The 21816-nt window shown below is 41.2% G+C and overlaps 1 protein-coding gene across 1 annotated transcript in view; it reads right to left on the bottom strand.

The window, feature by feature from the left end:
- gfpt1 (glutamine--fructose-6-phosphate transaminase 1) overlaps window positions 1-21816 on the bottom strand; it is a 31292-nt gene that overhangs the window by 7836 nt on the left and 1640 nt on the right. Inside the window, exons 2-16 of the mRNA XM_031305086.2 lie at window positions 18109-18216; window positions 16556-16663; window positions 15494-15619; window positions 15286-15344; window positions 14613-14747; window positions 13851-13912; window positions 13087-13166; window positions 12858-12966; window positions 12186-12349; window positions 11073-11168; window positions 9606-9703; window positions 7187-7307; window positions 4938-5095; window positions 1565-1679; window positions 975-1102 (exon numbers count right to left, since the gene is read on the bottom strand). Coding sequence (XP_031160946.1) covers window positions 975-1102; window positions 1565-1679; window positions 4938-5095; window positions 7187-7307; window positions 9606-9703; window positions 11073-11168; window positions 12186-12349; window positions 12858-12966; window positions 13087-13166; window positions 13851-13912; window positions 14613-14747; window positions 15286-15344; window positions 15494-15619; window positions 16556-16663; window positions 18109-18216 — 1667 coding nt within the window. The remainder of the gene's footprint in view (window positions 1-974; window positions 1103-1564; window positions 1680-4937; window positions 5096-7186; window positions 7308-9605; window positions 9704-11072; window positions 11169-12185; window positions 12350-12857; window positions 12967-13086; window positions 13167-13850; window positions 13913-14612; window positions 14748-15285; window positions 15345-15493; window positions 15620-16555; window positions 16664-18108; window positions 18217-21816) is intronic.

The raw sequence follows: 21816 nt of genomic DNA, 5'->3' as shown, positions 1-21816 counted from the left end.
CAAAAAGCCAAACAAATTATTGATCAACACGTCCACGTCCTGTCTACACGAGTCACATTAATGCCCTCAGGCCGGCGCTTTATTGCGCCACTCAGAAAAACAAACCACTACTCAAAGTCCATTCAGCCTGCTGTCAGATTTTCAAACCTTTACAATAGTCTCTTGGAATGATCATCTTATTTTACTATTCTGAGGTTTTTATTGTATTATTATTGTCTACCCTGGAAATCCAGAGTTCTCACGAGAGCACAATTTGAATTTGCTCAGCGACTCACTCTGGCATTCAGTAATGATGCTCATTAACTATGCCCTTGTAGCCGAGCTGCACCAATCACATCAGTGTATCTGATATAGGCGGGCCAGAGGCGAGCTAAACAGATGATGACAGTTTAATCTACCAGTTAGCTCTGCTGGTAGCTAATGTTTGGGGCTCTGGATACGTCACCCTGTGTATTGTTGTGATTGGTTGTAGTGTTATCCAATTGCGTGCAGTGAGATTTTCAAATGCATGCTTGGTGCCGCCCCTCGAGTTGGGCCATTTTCATTACTCAATGCCAGACCCTTAATCTTTCGGATTTGGGTCTGGATTTCCAGGCTACCATTTGTCTGGGAACCTTATTTATTTATGTATTTATTGTATCACTGTTCTTAACTTTAACTGATTATTCTCATTGTGTTGTCTCTGACATACTCCTGTTTATGTGTTTATTTGTTTATGTGTACATTTTCTATGTTTTTGGTCTGTAGACTGCTGAAACCAAATTGCCCTTTGGGATAAATAAAGTTCTTTTAACTTAAACTTGAACTGAACTTTCTTGCAAGCTGGTACTACTTTTCTAAAGCTCTCCAGAGAGACATGGCAAAAAATAGACAATAAAATATTTTCTATTTTTTTCCTAATACATTGGAAGGAAAAAAATAAATAAATAAAAATCAGAAAAAGTTGGCAATAAAAGCAGGCTGTACTTGCTCACCAGTGCTCCTTCCAGGCAGGTAGCATAATGGTAGCCTCTGCCCATGATCAGTACACTCTTCTGCTGGTACAGCTCTTCTGCCAACTTCTGGATCTCATCATCCAAACTGAGGACCTCCTTGATCAGATCTAACACAGACATAACAGGAAAACAGATGTGATTGAGGATTTTTTTGAAAAGCAAATAGGAAGCAAAAAGCAAAAAAAAAAAAAAAAAAAAAAAAAAACTACCATGCATAATCTTGAATAAAACACTGTCAACATGCTGCTGCTGTCACATGCTGGAATATAGTCTCAGACTCAAAATGTTGGGCAGACAGCGGCAGAGCGGCCAGACATTCCTCATTAGTATACGATTAGGGACACGCCACCATATGCTTCAGATCTAGGAGCATGTGAGAGCCTACAGCTCTCATCACTTGGCTTCCTCTTCCAAGAGGATTGTTCGAACATACAACACAAATTAAAACAGGCTTTGCGTGTACTTGATCTTTGCTCTGAGAGCTCTGTTTTCCATCCCTATACATTGTAAATCTCACATGATGATCACTATTTCCCTGGCTGAACCTGAATACTCGTGGCTTGATTTACCTGGAAGCACTCTCAGGCCCTGGATTATCTCTCGGCGTCTGGGCTGCATGGAAATCCTGTCATCGCACATCAAGAGCGCAAACATGATCAGGGCCACAAACTGGCTGGTGTAGGCCTGCAGAGCACAAAGTCAGAAAAACAAAGCGTAATGTTAGCAAGTGCAACTGCTGAAACACATGTTCATATTTCATTGTTTTTCTCATCTACAGATTTATAAAGAAAACAGCTGTCCGATGCCCCGTGCATGAATGTAGAAAACTACTACTGGAAAACATTGGTTGTTGTGAACTGATTACTAAAGGTATAGTACTTTTCCTGTATGGCGGCTCAATATTAGGGCGATTATTTTGGTTGTCAATTAATCTGGTGATTAATCAATTAGTTGTTTTGTTTATAAAACGTCAGAAAATTGTGAAAAAGCGCAACCCAAAGCCCAAGAGGACGTCCTCAAATGTCTTCTTTTGTCCACTAAGATATTCAGTTTACTGTCACAGAGGAGTGAAGAAAGTACAAAAATATTCACATTTAAGAAGCTGGAATCAGAGAATTTGTACTCTTTCATAAATAAAAAATAAAAATAAAAAAAGGCTTAAACCGATTAATCGATTATCAAAATAGTTGGCGATTAATTTAACAGTCGACAACTAATCAATTAATCTTTGCAGCTGTCCTCAATATTGAACACAAAGAGCAGGACCATATCCTGACATGAGCCTCCCTTTTCAGTACAGTTATTTGAGTCCGTGCGTCTTCTTCTCCCTGTTTTGATGGTGGACTCTGTCTCCAGATAATAATCGGCACCAGATGAGAAATGGAAGGAGAGGTGGGTTTTAGTGCACGCCAAGCAGCATTAAAATGCATGAAGTTGAGCTCACTCAAGCTAGTGCTGCTCATCCTGGAAAACTTGGTGAACACACAACATCACATCAAAGAGCACACACCCCTCTGATCATTCTGGAAATGTCAGCGCTCACACACAACCTCAGCACAACGGAGACTCCATGCGTGCCGTCATCACTGCCCACTCTCTCGCTCTGTTCCTTCATCTCCGAGCACGTTTGGAGGACTTCCATGCCCATTTGGGAGACTTAAACAGTGCTTGAGTGAAGCCAAGTCATTTCACGGGACCCTACAGACTCAGAAATGCCCGTGTCTAGGGCCAAGAAAATAGCTGTAAAAACCTTTACACAGTTTTATTTCCCGCTGACAGCACGCTAGCCACAGTTCCTCAGAACTCTGATAGTCTGTGCTGGCGGGTCAGATGTGGCAACATATTTAATCCACATAGTAAACTATAGAGTTTTTCTGTGTTCACGTCACCAACGTAGTGTTTTTTATGCATAACATGCCAACTGTTACCCTGCAAAGATCTAACCCTTACATTCAGCTGAAACATGACCAGATTCCTCTCAAACGGACACAGTTATGGACTAGAAAACAAACTTTGTAGCCCTGTAAATTCCTAACGGATACAGCTACGTAATTCATAAATTCATCTTTCACCATTTAGTCAGTTGACCTGCCAAAAGGATTTGCCTTTTGATAGCATCAAAGTATTTTGGCTCCACCTAATCAATAAATCTTGGATATGATCATAAAAATTGGAAAAAAAAAAAACACATTCTTTTCTCTTTTCCAGTTCACAAAAAGACCCCAACTCAAATTGGCAGGAAACAGAGAAAATAGAGGCCAAGTAGATGAACTTGGGGCCGCTAAGCAGTTGGGTGCGATACGTATTCTCCAGTGATTTGACGAGCTCGGTTGCAACATTTGGTTGAGATGGGTGTGGGTGTGTGGCCCAGCCAGCTAAGCGGTAAATGATGGCGTCTCTGAGGCTCTGGAGCAGCACAAGAGTCCCTGAGCCAAGCCCAAGGGCGGGACAGGAGAGGGACCAGCTCCACTCGCTCTCCTCACTAGCTGGGGCCGGGGCTCCACTACTTCTCTGCTCTGTCCAAGCTGGCAAATCTTTTTGGTTTTGAGAAGGGGTTGAGCGGAGAGGCAGAAAACCAAGTGTCCTAGCTTTACATGAGAATAGAGATGAAAATCTCAGGCTTCTTCAACTCCCCGAGGGTTCAGAGTGGAGGAAAATGTCAGCTTCCAGGAGGCGGGGACAGAATAATAATGGAGTTTTCATCTGGGTTTTATTCAGTGTCAGTGGGCGGTGAGTTCATTTATGAGATGATGCAACAAATTGGTGTACAGTTTCCTTAAACTGTATAAAAAGGTCTGTTCACCCCAAATAGTATAAGTATGTTTCTTTTAACCCGGGTGCCATCTATCCATGGTACACCACCTAACTCAGAAGAACTGGTAATGTACATATACATTTCTGGTAGCTGTTTGCATCCATTTGAATTGTCACCAACTGGTCTGTTCTGTCTGAATGTATTGGCGAACATCCCTCAGTAACAAGTTAGACAACTGGCAGGTGTATGTCAATTCAAACTAGGGCTGCGACTAACAATTTTGTTACCTAGGCTATAAAATGTGTCAATAAAATATTGTAAATAAAAAAAAATATTGTCTGACCAACAGTTCAAACCCAGAAGACTAACAGAACAAGCACATTAACATTTGATAAGCTGGAACCAATACTGTTTGGGCATTTTTGCATGAAAACTGATTAGCAATCTTGTTGCCAATCGCGCACGCACACACACACACACACACACACACACACACACACACACACACACACACACACACACCTGAGCTTAATGCAATAACGGACTGTGCACTAACTTTCTGTAGTATTTATTTATAGTATGGGTATTAATGTGTAGGTGGTAATGGGCATACGTGAGGTGTGTGGGTGTGAGGGTGCATATATTTTTACATTTTATCTTGTATTTTAATGCTGCAAACAAAGTTTTGTTGTGTAAAGATCTAGAGAAAGTCTGGATCATTGAGTTACGCTCACAATTTCAGCCAAGGGAGTAATTTATAAGGGTTGACACTGGGAACCGTACTCAAGAATGGAATGTAGGGCGAGGCAGACTTCCAGGTTGCAGGTTTTATGCACAGCAAGCATTTTTAGTATGCTATATTTATCTATTTATTTACTTTTGTAAAAGTAACATTTGTAAAGTCACTTTTTAATGAAATGCATTGTCTGTTTTGCCCGTCTTGCCGTCTTGGCCATATACTGTTTGTAATGTCCTGTCTCTCTTGTATTCTTGGTGAAACCGAAGAAAAATGTTCACATCTGTGGACAATAAAGTTTTTCGTATTCATATTTGTTTTATGACAGGAAAATAAGTTTTATTGCATTTTGTGCGACTGAACCCTTAGTCTGAAAAAAGGTTGTAGATGTAAATACTGTAGACATTTCCCAAATATTGCAGTTTGCCGGAATACATAAAAACAGGCTCACCTTGGTGCTGGCTACTCCGATCTCAGGCCCGGCATTGATGTGGACTCCGCAGTCGGTCTCCCTGGAGATGGAGCTTCCCACTGTGTTGGTGACGCCCACAGTCAGAGCACCTCTCTCCTTGCAGTAGCGCAGGGCCATGAGGCTGTCAGCAGTCTCCCCTGGAGATTCGGCAGGGATAGAAAACAGTTTATGCAATGTAAGGGTTTTCTGCCAATAAAATAATGCTGATTTATTAGTTTGTTGGGAAATGGCTTTTTGCACCATATAGGACTGATTTTAAAAACAGCTTCAGGGAAAAAACAGCAAAAAATATCACACCAAAAAAAACACACATTCAGAAGACTACAGCAGAGCAGAACAGATACAGTCAGAGGTTGCAGAGAGTGTTGATGTTTTTTAAAGGCAAACTAAAAAAAGAAAACTACCTACCGACCTTCAGGCCTTTTAATAAACAACATATTTATTCCTTTTCTTTGTCTACTTATTAGGGGTGCATGATATATCAACTCTATATATTTATCGCGATATCACGTTGCGCAATATTATATCGTAAGTGTTGCGATAAGAATGCAATATTTAGTTTATTTTGTGGAGCGCTGCGTCCTGTCTGTTGGCTGTGTGGTTTAGTTGTGTTTGATTTAGAGCCCGCTTGAAATGTTATAACGATCATGTTTCATTGGCCAGTTACCGTGCCACTTGCACATATTAGTGCACGTCAGCACACGGGTCCACTACGTGACAAACCCTATGGAGCGTACCACGTGTGTGTGTGCATATTTGGACAGAGTGACAGTGTAAGTGAAGAAATAGATAGAGACAACAAGACGGAACGAATCAGAGAAGCGAAAGAAAAGTTGTGTCCTGTTCTCTTTATTTATATATTTTATACTGTACCACCAGTAAAACATGTCCTGTTCTCTTTATTTATTTATTTTATACTGTACCACCAGTAGAACATGTCCTGTTCTCTTTATTTATTTATTTTATACTGTACCACCAGTAGAACATGTCCTGTTCTCTTTATTTATTTATTTTATACTGTACCACCAGTAAAACATGTCCTGTTCTCTTTATTTATTTATTTTATACTGTACCACCAGTAGAACATGTCCTGTTCTCTTTATTTATTTATTTTATACTGTACCACCAGTAAAACATGTCCTGTTCTCTTTATTTATTTATTTTATACTGTACCACCAGTAGAACATGTCCTGTTCTCTTTATTTATTTATTTTATACTGTACCACCAGTAAAACATGTCCTGTTCTCTTTATTTATTTTTTTTATACTGTACCACCAGTAAAACATGTCCTGCTCTCTTTATTTATTTATTTTATACTGTACCACCAGTAGAACATTTCCTGTTCTGTAGACATGCTCCTTATTTATTTATTCATGTTGGACCAGTCCAATACGATTCAGCTGAAATAAACCTTGTGTTGTAAGAAAACTTGTGTAATTTGTCATGAATCTATTTTGATACGTTTTCCCGTAACATTTGTAATTTGACATATGTTAAAAAATATTGAAATTAATATCGATATCGCAATATTCATAATCGATATCGCAATATCACATTTTGACAATATCGTGCAACCCTACTACTTATGGTCTATTTTTTATTATTTTTATTTATATGTTATTTGTTTTAGTAAGTTTAATTATTTTTATTTTATTTATCAGTTGTTTTTAATTCTACTTATTTATGCATGTGTATTTTATGGATTTTGTTTTAACAATCGACAGGTTATGCACTTATTAGCCACTGTTTAGAGCCTTTATTTATATCTCTTGGTTTGTAAGTGTCATGCCTCTGGCGTTTCCTCGCGTTTCCTCAGCTCGGTTCTTTTTTTAAATTAATTCATTCATTTTTGTCGATTTAGGGGTGGGTGGGTAAATGGGGCAGGGATATTGTGTTGTGTGTGTGTGTGTGTGTGTGTGTGTGTGTGTGTGTGTGTGTGTGTGTGTGTGTGTGTGTGTGTGTGTGTGTGTGTGTGTGTGTGTGTGGGGAGGGGGATATTGTAGGAAGCACTTTGTGCTACATTTACATACATGAAAAGTGCTACATAAATACAGTCTGATTGATTGAGTAAACTCAACTGCACAAGTTTGACTTGACAATTTGCTGAGACTCAAGATGAGCAAAGGAAAAGATAAACCAGGAAGAACTACAGTGGCTCCCAGGGATGGGAAGAGGAACAATGGGGAATGTGCATTAGATCAAGTCCAGATGGCAGCGGCCTCCGCACCTGACTGGCTGATGAAGAAGCAGACGTCGTCTCGGAAGACGGGAGTGTTCCTGTCCAGGAAGTCGCTGGCCAGCTCCACCATGACAGGCAGCTCGGTTAGCTCTTCGAGGACCTGGCGGGTCTGGGGAAAGCAACAGAGCACTGCTCAGCATCATTCTGAAGTGCCTGCGCACAAACCTCCCCCCCTGTGTCCACAATACAGACAGATCTCCTGCTAGTAGAGATGTAACGATGCATCGCGAATCGGTTAAAAATCCATATAAATGTGTAAAGATTCGAACCGGTTGAGATAAAAGAAAATCAATCGTGATGCAATTTTTAAACGTAATCTACGTTTGATTTCACTAGTATGGCTTCAGACATCACAACGTCTTCTTAGTTGATTTATTTGAAGAGATTTTTTAAGTTACACATCCGTTGTTTTGCACAGTTCATACGAATAAAAGGAAGATTTTTCAGTAATTTGTCTGCAGCTCAGTCTGTTGAATAAATCGTGAGATATTTGTAGTGTTGACTTAAAACTCGTGCATCTTATCGAACAGCGTGTTGAGTGTATTGTTGCATCCATACTAGGGCTGTCAACGAATATTCTAAATTCGAATATATATTTGAATAGTTTTTAAAAAACGAATTTCGAAGGTGAAAATTAATATTCGAATAAAAAAAAATGCTTGCAGTAGCAGAGGCTGTCTGGCTGTCTGCTTTGCGAGTGGGCGCGCTAGCGCGCCAGAGAGTTCAGGGACAGGTCACTGCTGAAAGTTGACTTGTCTTGCATGGAAGATGGCAGAAAGTGCAGAGCCCAACTCGACCGCATCAGAGAAAGCGATTTTCTCAAAATCTAAAAAGCCATGTCTTGGAGGTAAAATAGTTGAGCCGCAAGATAAAGTTGTATGCAAGCTTTGTAAAATACAGTTTAGCATACCATTCGACCACTAGCAACATGAGGTCACATCTCGAAAATGTGCACCCAAATGAGCATGGCATAATGCAGTGGTTCCCAATCTGGGGTCCGGGGAACCCTAAGGGGGGCGGCAAAGATCACAGGGGGGGCGCAAGTCTTTATCTGGTTTGAGGTTGAGGTAAAAAAAAAAATAATATTTGCACATGTTAAACAAATTATGATAATACACTAGAATATATAATGTATACAAAAGTCTGTATAAAAACTGTATATTTTTGTTCTCGCTTAAACTTGTAGGCAGGCTACTTAGTAGGTCAAACCTCCGGGACCTCTTAACCTGGGACCCTGCTGTCATCAGGTCAGCTGCTAGTTGCTAGCTGCTATCATCCTCATTTTTCCGGCCGCCACGGCATCACTATGAAGCATCACTATTTTATGAACGAAACATGGCGGAGAAACGTAAAAGTGCTGATAACTCCTCTGTATCAAAAAAGAAAGTAAGGGAAAGTTACCTCAACTTCAGTTTTGGAGGGGGGGGCTCAGCTTTTCTTAGACATAAGTAGGGGGGGCGCCAAGGAAAAAAGGTTGGGAACCACTGGCATAATGTGTGGAACTCCAGCTAAACAGTCACGTCTTGACACATATTTTGCACCGCCTGGCACAAGCTCTTTGTCTGCAACACGACAAGAGGCCATAACGGAGAAATTCATTTCGTTCATTTGTAAGGACATGAGACCAATCAGTGTCGTGGATGGGGCAGGCTTCAGGGAGTTCTGTCAAGCAATGGAACCGAGGTACCGTATCCCTATGCTACGACTGAATAGATATGCATGAATAAAGGTTAAATGCACTGCTTCCACTGGTTTGATTATTTACCGTTTCATGTCAAGGAAAAGCTCCATGTTTACCACAGCACAGCTCGCTCGGAGCGTTCAATATCGGTTCTATATAGGCTACTGTGAAACTTCAATTAATGTTAATATTTGTTTCAATCACTGAATGAAGCCTGCTATATTTGGGACAATAGTCGCGACCTTAAATTGCTTGCACAAAACTCTTGATCAGCACTCAAAATGTGTTTATTGTTGTTCATTTTAAACAGTTATGCGCACAGCCGCACATTGCGCAGAGAGCGAGAGAGAGAAAGTGCTCGAGTGAGCGAGCGAGCGTGAGGTCAGCGGTCTTGGCCGTCATTTGATTTACTTGTTTTTGTGTAGGTAATACGTTGTCAAATATGTTTAACCTTAAATAGACTACCTATACAAGTAGTTATGTCTCTTTGTATTAATTTGTCCTGTTATTGACGTAATGCGCGTCATTGACAAAATGCATATGCGCAACCAGATTCGAATAGTTCGAATATTATGTGTTTTTTTTAGAGGGAATGAAACGTCATTTTTGAGCAATTTTGACAGCCCTAATCCATACCTGCTAGTCTGATGGATTCAATGTAAATGGTAATACAGACATGCTTCCATTATGTGCATTTACGCCGAAGAAGAAAGAGTGGCTACTCACCGCTACCCCGGCATGGTAGCTGGTGCCGCAGGCAATAAGGATCAGTCGCCGACACCTCTGGATCTCTTTGATGTGGTCCTTCAGTCCACCCAGTATCACTGAGAAGCAAACAGCTAATCCATCATTCTGCCTGAGACTTTCCATCTCATTAAAAACATGATGTCATGCGGTGATATGCAGGCAACTGAAATAATATGTGTTCATATGTGCTTTACTTCTTTTTTTTTTTTTTTTTTTTTTAGAAAGGCTGAAGAGAAGACATTTGAGCATGTGTTTGAGCAACATGAGTAATGGGACAGAGTGGAAAATAGTGAATTTAGAGGTGTTTTACTACATCAATGCCCCACTGAGAAAACTAAACTGCGTTAGGGCTGTGCAATTAATCTAATTTTAATCGCAAATACGATTTCTGCTCCTAAGGATCACAAAAACTATGTAATCGAGAAAAACGATTATTTTTGCACATTACATTTTGCAAGAAAAGCTCTTCAAAAAAAAGTTCAAACAGGAAAAGCATTAAAGCGGTCCCCCTACAGGCTGGAAGTGGAATTGTCCATTACATTACATTGTCCAGTTCATTCAAACTACAGATCCGCTACCCGATCTGGCAGACTTGGATAATGTAATGTAATGGACAATTCCACTTCCAACCTGTAGGGGGACCGAAGCGGGAAAAGTTCTCTAGCGTTGCTTTAAAGCTACATTGTGTAAGAATTTCTCCCATCTAGCGGTGAAATTGTACATGACAACCAACTGAATATTCCTCCTTCCTCCTACGGTGGCTGAACCCGAAATTAGCTCTCTCCATCGTTTACACGCAGCTGTTCTAGCCACTCCAATATTAACTTTGGTCTTGTTGCTTTGCCTGTTGCGTTGTCGTTTTAATTCTCTTTTTCGCTTCCCTGGCGAGTAATCTCCCCCTCGCATTCGTCACGGTGCCACTAGGTGTAAGAGGGCGAAATGCGGAGGTATGTCCCTCTTTGGCTAATGTATTTTAAAGATGGAGGCGCAACATGGTAGAATACATAGGAGCGAGTCGCTCCTATGTATTCTGAATGATTCTGAATGGCAGATTCTACGCTTATGAGAATACTTTGATTAGTTGGTGGAAGTAATTACACATGAATGAGCACATATTTGTGAAAGAACAAAGGTTTTTTTTTGCTAAGAATCAACTCAAAAAATTACACAATGTAGGTTTAAGGAAAATTTTACAGTTCAAGGTGTTTTCACTGCTGATTTGTTTAACGGTCTCACTGTTTTTTTTTTTTAAGTTCAATAAATGCAACATCTTTCCAAAAGTCAAATAATTGTGATTATGATTTTTTTCCATAATCGAGGAGCCCTAACTTTGTGAATCCCTATGGAAGTGCCATACTAAATCACAGCAGTACTCTTATTCAAAATATGAGACAGTTCAACAATGCAGCAGTTGTTATGTTGAATATAACTGAGAGCTGCCCTAACCTGTGTTGTCGTTGAAGTTGATTCTCCCCCTCATGGTATTGACCACAGACTCGGGCTGCTCAAAGATCTCCTTCTGCATGAAGGAGCTGTAGTTGCCTGTGGTGGGAGGATCAGAAATCAGGGGAACATTTCCAGCACTAGTAAAAAAAAATAAAAGAGGTCAATGCCTCTTAAGAACACAGTGATGGACTTTTTTATAAAGTGTGAGCCCACATGTGACCGTCTGAGAAGGGTCTTGTTGACACACATTAAGTAGCTGAAAACGTAAACCAAAAGCTCCGGGAGGAGCAAGAAAATCTTTACAATGTTTTACTGGCTGTCCTGGGAACGTAGGGAGTTACTGTCTAATGTTGCTTTATTAAAGTATTCAGAGCCACGGGGTAATCCATCCCCTTAAAAGTCAAGGAAAACAAACATGAGACATCAGGGAGATAGTGTTTTTCCATCAATAATAAACTGTGACACTGAAATACGCGGGCGTTTTAAAGCCTGCTGCTGACAGCTATTTGGGTCATGCAAATTAGGTTATTCAGCAGAAAGGCTCCAGGAACTGAAACGGAGGAGAGAGGCTGAGTAATGACAGGACCACAAAGGAATGTCGAGAGCAGCCAACATCAGTTTACCTCTGCCCTCTGCTGGATAACTGAGGGAGAGTCGGTGGAGAAGAAGGCAATGCAAAAATTCACATTTTTCATTGTGTGGACACTGTTATTGTGAGTTAAAGTTGATTTGGTTTGATATATACCCTACAGACATGAGAGAGGTTTCAATCTTCTCACATAACTCTTGTAAAGAAGTATAAATCACGCTTAAGGCTAAGAGAGGGAAGGTAATAAAGTCCTGCAACTCTGTCCGGCTTCCCTGGGGGTTCAACTGCTCCAGTGGGGTTGATAACAAGCTGCATGATAACAAGGATGGCCTGAGGGCTGCACGTTAACAGCCAGCTCAGCTAAATAAGCAGCCAGTGTCCAATAGAGACTTACACAATAATAACAGGGTTCAGGACAAAATTACAAAGCAGCTCACCAATGATTTATTTGCAAATATGGGCAGGGGCACATGTATGGCGGGAAGAAAGGAGAGAACAGATCAAAAGGCAGACCTTCCACTCACCCTTCATGATCTGCTGTAGCTCCATCTGGAGCGTCTGGATGGCGCGGGCTGGATAGTCTCCGGCCGTGCGCTTTATCCTGTGGATGGACAGCCGGCCTTCCACCACGGCAGCCACATCGTCGTCCTCCAGGAAGATCACCCGGTTCGTGTGCTCGATCACTGCACTGTTGTGACGGAAAGAGACGGACAAAAAAACAATCAAACATAGAGCTGCGCAATATATCGCTTTTTTTTTTTTTTTTTTTTTTTTAAAATCGTCATCGCAATATCAACTTACGCGATAAAAGACATATCGCCAAAGACACTCAGAGATTTGTTGGGTTAGTTGAAAGAAAATATCAGCAGAAAAAAAAAACTAAACTTTATAATGTAACTGTTGTTCTTTTTTTAGTGGTGCCTTTTATATTCAATTCAATGTTCAATTTGTTCAATAAAAGAATGTTGGAAATGTTTTCATTTGTTTTAAATTCAACAAGCAATTTGTTGTATTTTACCAGAATACTGAAGAGCAGCAGAAATGCAGAACTGAGCACGTTTTAACATCCGTTTATTTATCGTGCAGCCCTAATCAAACATTTGATTCACACTCCACAGATAAAGCGGAGACGTATGGATCTGCGGAGCGCGCTTAACGGAGCATCTTCGGATGCAAAGACACAGGCATCTGCTTACCTTGCATCAGAGGCAAAGTAGTACTCTACGGATTTCTGATCCACGGGGAACAAGCAGGTGTCCTGGTCCATCCTGGGTAGGGCAGTGCAGCCCTTCTTGTCTTTAGTGGCTGAGGGGGGGTGGGGGGGGACAGGAAGAAAGAAAGAAAGAAAGAAAGAACTGGGCCTCAGTGACACTTGTGCAATCACACGTGGACAAATTAGACAAAAGAAAACACATTTAAACTTACTGGAGCGGTAGAGCACAGGAATATGATCGGAGGACAGTTTGTGATCACTCCTCACTCCCATCAGCAGGGGACTCCCCCTCCTGCAACGCAACATTTTTATGAGCCAACAATACTTTAATCTTTAATTACTGAAGTATGCAAAATAGAAAAAGGGGGTAAGAAAAAGGAAAAGTGTTATTTATTTATTTTTTACTTCTTCCTTCTCCCTTTTTTGAACATGGAAATCCTTATTTGAAGCAGTTACAAAAACAAACTTTTATTCTTATTCGTCACATAAGCACAGTACAATGTAGTGAAAATCTATTTTCTGCATTTTAACCCATCCTAAGTATTAGGAGCAGTGGACAGCAAATAGCATTGGGGTTGTTGGGGGATTTATTTATTTTTTAAAGATTATATTTTGGGCATTTTCGGCCTTTATTTTTGACAGGACAGATGAAAACATGAAAGGGGAGAGAGAGGGGGGAATGACACGCAGCAAAGGGCCGCAGGTCGGAGTCGAACCCGGGCCCGCTGCGTCGAGAGTAAACCTCTATACATGGTCGGCCGCTCTACCAACTGAGCTATCTGGGTTAGGGTTGTTGGGGGATTGAACCACCAACCTCGTGGTGGTGGGGCGACCACTCTTCCCGAGCCACAAGCAACCCTAAATGGAATTTTGAAAGATATGTTCGCTGAAGATTTTGTTTGTCTTGGTTTTTCTGCCTGTACTCAAACGTAAGGCAATAACTAACAACAGTTTGACAGCATCGGCGGGAGCGTACCTTGTGCCAACTGCCTCTCCGGGGTAGTGGACGCTCTTGAACACCAGGGCAAAAGCTCCCTCCTGGCAGGTGGAAGAACAAACACATCAGACAGGCTCTTCTATCTGCTGATCACTTCAGGAGCAGCGGTGTGCTTAAAGGACAAATCCGGCGCAAAATGAACCTAGGGGTTAATAACACGTGTACCGAGTCGACCGTTCTCTGGGATTTGTTTTCACGCTAATCGAATGTGACCAGTTTTATCGCAAACTGCTAGTTAGCTTATAACGCTAGTCGTCGGGGCATGGGTAAAGTAAAAAGAAATCGCTATTTCTATACCACTAACAAGGCTCAAAATAGCACCACACTTCCACGGTAGCATAACGAGGGTCCCTACATGTAAACCGAAGCATTGAGAACTTTGTAAGTGTACAGACAGTTTACTAAAAAGATAGATTATAAAGACAGTACCGTTCACATATACAGGCAGGCGTCATGACCAGTCGAAGGACGAACGCCGTGCAACGTGAGCAGAACCGTTACTTGAAATCTCCCATGGTCCGTGGCTTCCCAATGGGTCGATAGGAATTACGTTTGTGAAATGTAATTACATGGAAATGCATGAATTATATCCGTTTATTAAAATATATGGGTGACTAAATACAAGGGTTAGGGTTCGACTGGTCGTGACTAATGTCCCAGAGAACGGTCGACTCGGTACACATGTGTTATTAACCCCTAGGTTCATTTTGCGCCGGATTGGTCCTTTAAGCATGCCCTTACCAGCTGCTGGATGACCCGTTCCACCAGCGTGGCGAAACTGATGTCGTCACTCTCCCGGTTGTCAAACATGTACTTCACCAGCTTGGCGATGCTCTCTGTGTCAGTCTCTGACTCAAACTCGTAGCCTTTGCTCTCCTGTGGAGATGGAGGGAGAGGGGGGGAGAAAGAGAAAGCGAGAAAGAGAAAGAGAGACAGAGACAGAGACAGAGAGAGAGAGAGAGAGAGAGAGAGAAAGAAAGAGAGTTAGTCCTTTCTAGTCCTGTCTCTAGACCTGATGAAAAAATGTCTAGAATAGAGCTGCAAAGACTAATCGCTAAATTGTCATCTATTAAATTAATCTGCAACTACTTTGATAATCGATAAATCGGTTGGAGTTATTTATTTTTTTTACTAAAAAAGTAATACTTCTCTGATTCCAGCTTCTTAAATTTGAATATTTTCTAGTTTCTTCACTCCTCTGTATTTTTAAGTTGTGGACAAAACGAGACATTTGAGGACGTCATCTTGGGCTTTGGGAAACACTGATACACATTTTTCACCACTTTCTGACACTTCTATTGACCAAACAATTACTGGATTCATTGAGAAAATAATCGTCAGATTAATCGACAATGAAAATAATCGTTAGTTGCAGCCTTAGTCTAGAATGGTTTATAAAAACATTTTTGCTCACCAAGAATTTCCTCAGGTCTTTGTAGTTGGTGATAATTCCATTGTGGATGACAATGAACTCTGCAGACCAGAAAGATTATCAGAAACTTTACAATATCAAGATAGCTGCAACCAGGTCAGAAAAAAGTGACTGAGCTGTTGTGAAATACAAGGTCAAACGTTTAGCTGTGTGGAGTCAGTTAGCTTTCCCTCCGTGAAACACAACTGACCGTTGGTCTTGTCAGATCGATGTGGATGGCTGTTAACTGGGCTTGGGACACCGTGGGTGGCCCAGCGGGTGTGAGCAATGCCGACATGAACATCAAACTCCACATCCAGGTCCATATCATGCTGCTCTAAAAGGTGAAACAAAGACACGCCAACACAGACAATATTTAATATTCCAACTCAGGGTTTCCCCCCCCAGTGTATTGCAAGCCTGGTGGCCCACCGGGAACAAGTTGCCCCCCCCCCCCACTGGGCCTAAGCCACTGGGAATTATTGTTTAATGTATTTTTAAGACTTCTTTTTTTTTTAAACTACAGTTACAGCTTGGGGGCAGCTTGATTGGAAACTTAAGACGTAGTCTCATTTTCAGATCTCCAGTTAGCTTTTAGCACTAATTTAATGTAGAGTTCTATGGAATCTGTCTTATAGCTTCTTCTTTTTAATTGTCAATTTCGTGATTCCATCAAGGGCGTAACTTTGGGTTCAACATTGGAGGGGGGTGGGGTGAGATCTCCAACTATCTAGGGAGGTCCCGGGACATGTCTGCATGTAAACGAAAAATTGTATTAAAAAACACTCGGAAAAAAGAGACAAAAACGTTGAAAAAAAGCAACAAAAACCTTGGGGAAAAAAAGAAACAAAAACCTCGATAAAATTGTCAATAAAAAACTCGACAAATGTCAGAAAAATCTACAAAAACTTTGAAAAACCTAATAAAGCAACAAAAACGTCGGAAAAAGCAATAACATCACTGCAAACGCAACAAAAACGTCGGAAAAGGCCCAGAATGGATTACTGGGGGGATTGTAACCCCCCCATCCCCCCCTGTAAATTACGCCTATGGATTCCGTCCATGGTTATCACAGAAACTTCTGGGCTCTACATTAATGCTGCCATCAGTCTGTGACTGGCCCCAGCCGGGCCCTCGTCGAAGACAAAGACACTTGCCGTCGGGCTAAACAACTTTTCTGGGGGAAACACTGCAACTGCACCAAAGTATAAAGAATGATAATCAATAAGGCTTCATTTGTTAATGGTTAATTCGTGGCATATTCATGGCTTACTGTTGATCTCCTCATCCAGAGCCTTCACTTTCCCACTTTGCTTGATCAGGTGGATGGACTTGGCATTTGACTCCCAGTCCTTGCCATTGCCAGCATCAATTCCCACACCTAACAAAATGATAACAAAGAAAGAAATAGCGTTGAGTTACAGTGATCACATGTCCTTAAGTATAGAAAATACTATAGTGCTATTACCACTTCGCAAGTAGCGTCCTGTTTTTGTTGTAATATCAGAACAGAATTCCAACATAACATGCTGCTACGCTCATCTAATACATGGGGAAAACGGAGTGAAACGCAAATGGACTTTACATACAGGGAATTAGCTCCATGAGCGGTGCAGTAGGTCTAACCCAGCAACATGATAATGGATGTTCAGTTAGTCAGTGTGCATCAGACTTGTCTTTTGTTTAGAGCTGCATAGATTAATCAATGAATCGATTAGTTGTCAATTATTAAATTAATCGGCAACTATTTTGATAATCGATTAATCGGTTTGTCATTTTTTTATTAAAAAAAAGTTAATATTCTCTGTTTCCAGCTTCTTAAGTGTGAACATGTTCTAGTTTCTTCTCTCCTCTGTGACAGTAAACTGAATTTCTTTGAGTTGTGGACACAACAAGACATCTGAGGACTTCTTGGGCTTTGGGAAACACTGATAGACATTTTTCACCATTTTCTGACATTTTAAAGATGAAACAACTAATCGGTGAATGGAGAAAATAATCAGCAGATCAAATCGACAATGAAAATAATTGTTAGTTAGCCCTACTTGTGTTACTAACTCATTATAACAGATGAACAAAACATCAAGTGTGACTGATAAGATTCTAAAGCTGCATTTAGTTTATTTTGGACTGTAAATACTATTAGCAACTTGGTGGCATTAACATTACATTACATGTCATTTAGCTGATGCTTTTATCCAAAGCGACCTTGAAAATACAAACTACAGACAACAAGAAGTAAATGCAAGTACATTAGCTTTAAATACGCCAAACTACAAAGAGTACTTCTTTTTTTTTAAATTAACGGCTTTCGGCCGTTACATCCTAATGTAATGTATAATAATAGTATACTTTATTAATCCCGCAAGTGGAAATTACAATGTTTTCACTCTGTTGTTATTACACACAGGAATTGAAGTCCACAAACATGCTCAGTATGCACTAATGGAGATATGTCAGAGTGAGGGAGCTGCCCATTGAAAGGCGCCCCGAGCAGTTGGGGGTTCGGTGCCTTGCTCAAGAGCACCTTGGCAGTGCCCAGGTGGTGAACTGGCACCACTCCAGTAACCAGTCCACCATACTTTGGTTCGTATGGGGACTTGAACCAGTGACTCTCTGGTTCCCAGCCCAACTACCTACTGACTGAGCTACTGCCACCCCTGATGTCAATGGGGAGCTCATTCCACCATTTAGGAGCCAGTACATTAGCCATTAACAGAATAACTGTCAGACAGTTAAGAGGACAGTGAAGAAAAGAGGCCTGATAAAAAAAAAAAAACTGATAAAGTGTGTGTTGTTGATAGGAGCCTTTTCCATCTCTCTCACCAGCTGAGTCGTAGCCTCTGTACTCCAGACGGTGCAGACCTTTGAGCAGGATCTCGAGGATCTCACGGCGAGTCCTTGGCACTTGGTAGTTGAGATAGGCAAAGATTCCTGGGGAGAGGAAAGAACAAAATGTCAAGATTCAGTGCTGTGTTTCTACACAAAGAATTATAGCCCTCTAAAATAGATTTTTGTTCATTACTTCTTCCTTTAAAGGGGTGATAGAATGCAAAACCGAGTTTACCTTGTCATAGTAAAATAGGCATACATAGTACCTCAAAGTCCCATTGACATCCCTTTTCTCTGCAAATCTCACAATTTGAAACTGCTGCTGAAAACGGGCGAATCTCATCAAAGCTAAAAGTTGACGTCAAGTCCTACCTTATTTGGCTCTAGTCTCTACCTTTGTCACGCCCCAAAATGTACATACACCACTGACCTGAGATCAGCTAGTCTTCTTAATCTAGGTCACGCAGATCTCAGAAATTGTATGCAGTGTTCGTCTGCTATTTCATTACTAAATTCACTTCTGAGACTTTTTTATGTGAGAAATCAACTATGTAGAACTCAAATATGGGCCGTTTTACAGAAATTGATGGCTAATTGCAAATTTGGTAAGACTGTGTCGGACTTGAGAAACTCCACAATCTGCCGTGACATGGCGGCGGCTGCTTGCCGGGTTTGCTGCCTTCCCGGCCGGCCTGGGGGCTGGAGCTCTGTCAGGATCTCACACACGAGCTGCGCTGTGTACTTTAGAAAGAAGAACGTTTGGAAGTTTTTTAAGGATATTGAAAATGAACCACGGCCGTAAATGCAGTGTTCCAGGCTGTACAACAGAATACTGGCCCAGAGAAAAGTGTTTTGAACGAGATAGATATCGAACAATGGAGCGGGAGCTGTGGATGTAACGCAGCGGCGCAGAGGACATGCCTGTGGGCTTCACTCTCCGCTAAATGTCCCTGTGCTGGTAGCTAGCTAGTTCAGAGTCTAGTTCAGTGTCTCAGCGTGGGGACATTTAGCGGAGTTGTGATTCCTTGTCTGGAAGTGGAGTTTTTTTATGTCCCAAGGGTAACGTTACAACAACACTAGTTGTAATGAAAATGTCGAAACCGGGCATGTCTGTCTGTACTTTCGGTAACAGACAGCGTGTCTGTGTGTGCGTGCATGTGTGTGCCGGGCAGGTGTGTGTGTGTGTGTGTGTGTGTGTGTGTGTGTTGCTGGGCCCGTGCTCCCTTTGTTTTGGCTCGCCATGGCATTTGACATGCTCATGCTTACTCTCCTCATTTTGAAAGTGCGGTAAAATCCTAGATGTAACGACTACGAAATGTACATTTTGTGCAGCTCAAGAGTAATTTATCTGAGTTTTACGGCAATGTAAAGCACAGTGCTGGTATCATCGTCATCATCGTTATCCGCTTATCTGGGTGCAGGTAAACTTCCTTATTAAAATTACATACGTAAGTTTTATCTACGAACAATTACGGTATTCTTCGAGATCAACATTTATTTTTAGCCCGTGGCCTCCCATCCAGATACATTTTGGCCCTTCATCTGAAAGAATTTGGGCACCTCTGCTTTAAAGTATGCTTAGGACTGCAGCTGAAAGCACAGATTGATTGAAATGCCTGTCAATCTATGTCAAAATGTTAAGTTAGTGGGACGAGAAATACTTTGTTATGTCAGCCTTTTCTTATTTACAAGGCTAAAAATAAAAACAGTATTGTGCAAAATGCACAAGAAACCAGTCTGGGCAGTAGGACCTGCTAAAAGACAAAGGAGCACATCTACAGGTGTTTAGCAAACTGGTATCTCCTGTCTAGGCGGGATACAGAGTCACCTTGTAAGTCTGACTGAAATGGGTCGGTGTACAATTAAAAAACTGACTCAAAGACTAGGGGTGGAACGGTACATGTATTCGTATTGAACCGAAACGGTACGGGCGTCTCGGTACATGAATTTAGACGGAGAATACACGGTATAAAAATAAATAAAACTCGCGTGCAAATGAATTAACGTAATGTGGAACTACTGTTACATACTCGTTTCTTAGGGACACCTAATCTGTAGCCCCGCCTTAGCTCCGAAGCTCCCGAGCTCCGCCTACACGTCAAGTCGGTCCAGACCAGAGCCATGTCTTTATCACTCTGGTCCACACGAAGCAAACTCTCTTCCATATACAACCAAACACGGATGTACTGTAGCTGTATCCCTTCTTGCCTCGACCACAAATGGCTTCCAGGCCCATTTGCTGCTTTTAGCTCCGCAGTTATTCGTTAGCTGCGCCTTTAGCTCCACCGTCAGCTGTTAGCTCCGCCGTTAGCTTCGCTCTTTGCTGCTAGCTCCGCTGTTAGCGTGTGAAGCTAACGCCACAATTCGCCAACTACTCTGTGTAAGAAGCTGCTCTTTTAACACCCCTGCTCTGTGCATTCACATATGAGAGCAGCGCTTGTCTCCCATATCACACTACTAGCTAGCTGATTGTCTTATTTTGTTTACAAGTTCCAGATGGAGTCTGGAGATGATGTGGGGTAGCCTACTTATTGTTTAGGCTACTGTTTACATCTTACTTTATACGCTTCAGGCTGTTGCAGCTAGCTCAGGGGAGAGACTGGATGACACTAGGTGGTACAGCCTGAGACATGCACAATAAAAAAAAATTGACCTCTGCATTTTTGTTTAGCTTTTCCCTCCATTGTACCGAACCGTGATGTCTGAACCGAGAACCGAACCGTGACTTCAGTGTACCGTTCCACCCCTATCGAAGACTATTATGGTTAAAGCTGAAAAGATTAATAATCAATTAATTGGTCCGAGTCATTTTTTATGAAAAGTAAAAAATTCTCTGATCCCACCTTGTTAAATGTGAACATGTTCTAGTTAGGGGTGTAACGGTACGTGTATTCGTACCGGACCGTTTCGGTACAGGGCTTTCGGTGCGGTGCACATGTGTACAGAATGCAATCTTTTGTGTGCAGAACATAGGTCAATTTTCGTGTTTCCACACAAACATATTACATGTCCCATGACCGTAATTCAAACGCAGCTCCCGTTGGCATTTAAACAGACCTTTGCTGGTCGATCGGGCCAACGCAATAACGAAAGCAATTGGTGTTTTCATAGCAGCTGATCTACGACCATACTCAGTTGTTGACAAGCTGGGATTGGAAATGCTGCACTGTAATCCATAGTTATTTATTTATATTTTTCATTATATTTTATTATGTGATATTGGTTTGAGACAGAGTATTTTATTTAGTGGAGAACTTTGCAGCAGTATTTTATTTCTTATTCTTTTTTTATTTTATATATATTTTATTTATTATATTTGATTAAAAAGTGTTTAAAAAAAGTGTAAACAAATTGTTAAAAAAAGTTTATGGTAATAAACAACCTGCAGTTTAATGTTTGCATTTCTTTCCCTTACTGTACCGAAATGAACCGAACCGTGACTTTAAAACCGAGGTACGTACCGAACCGTGATTTTTGCGTACCGTTACACCCCTAGTTCTAGTCTCTTCTCTCCTCTTTGACAGTAAACTGAATATCTTTGAGTTGTGGACAAAACAAGACATTTGAGGACGTCATCTTGGGCTTTGGGAAACACTGATCTGACATTTTTCACCATTTTATAGACCAAACAACGAATCGATTAATTGGGAAAATGATCGACAGATATATTCGACAGTGAAAATAATAATTCGTTGCAGCCCT

The sequence above is a fragment of the Sander lucioperca genome, chromosome 2 (genome assembly GCF_008315115.2).
Source record: "Sander lucioperca isolate FBNREF2018 chromosome 2, SLUC_FBN_1.2, whole genome shotgun sequence".
NCBI lineage: Eukaryota > Metazoa > Chordata > Actinopteri > Perciformes > Percidae > Sander > Sander lucioperca.
The sequence above is the reverse complement of the archived record's forward strand: the minus strand, read 5'-3'. Positions and strand labels throughout refer to the sequence as shown.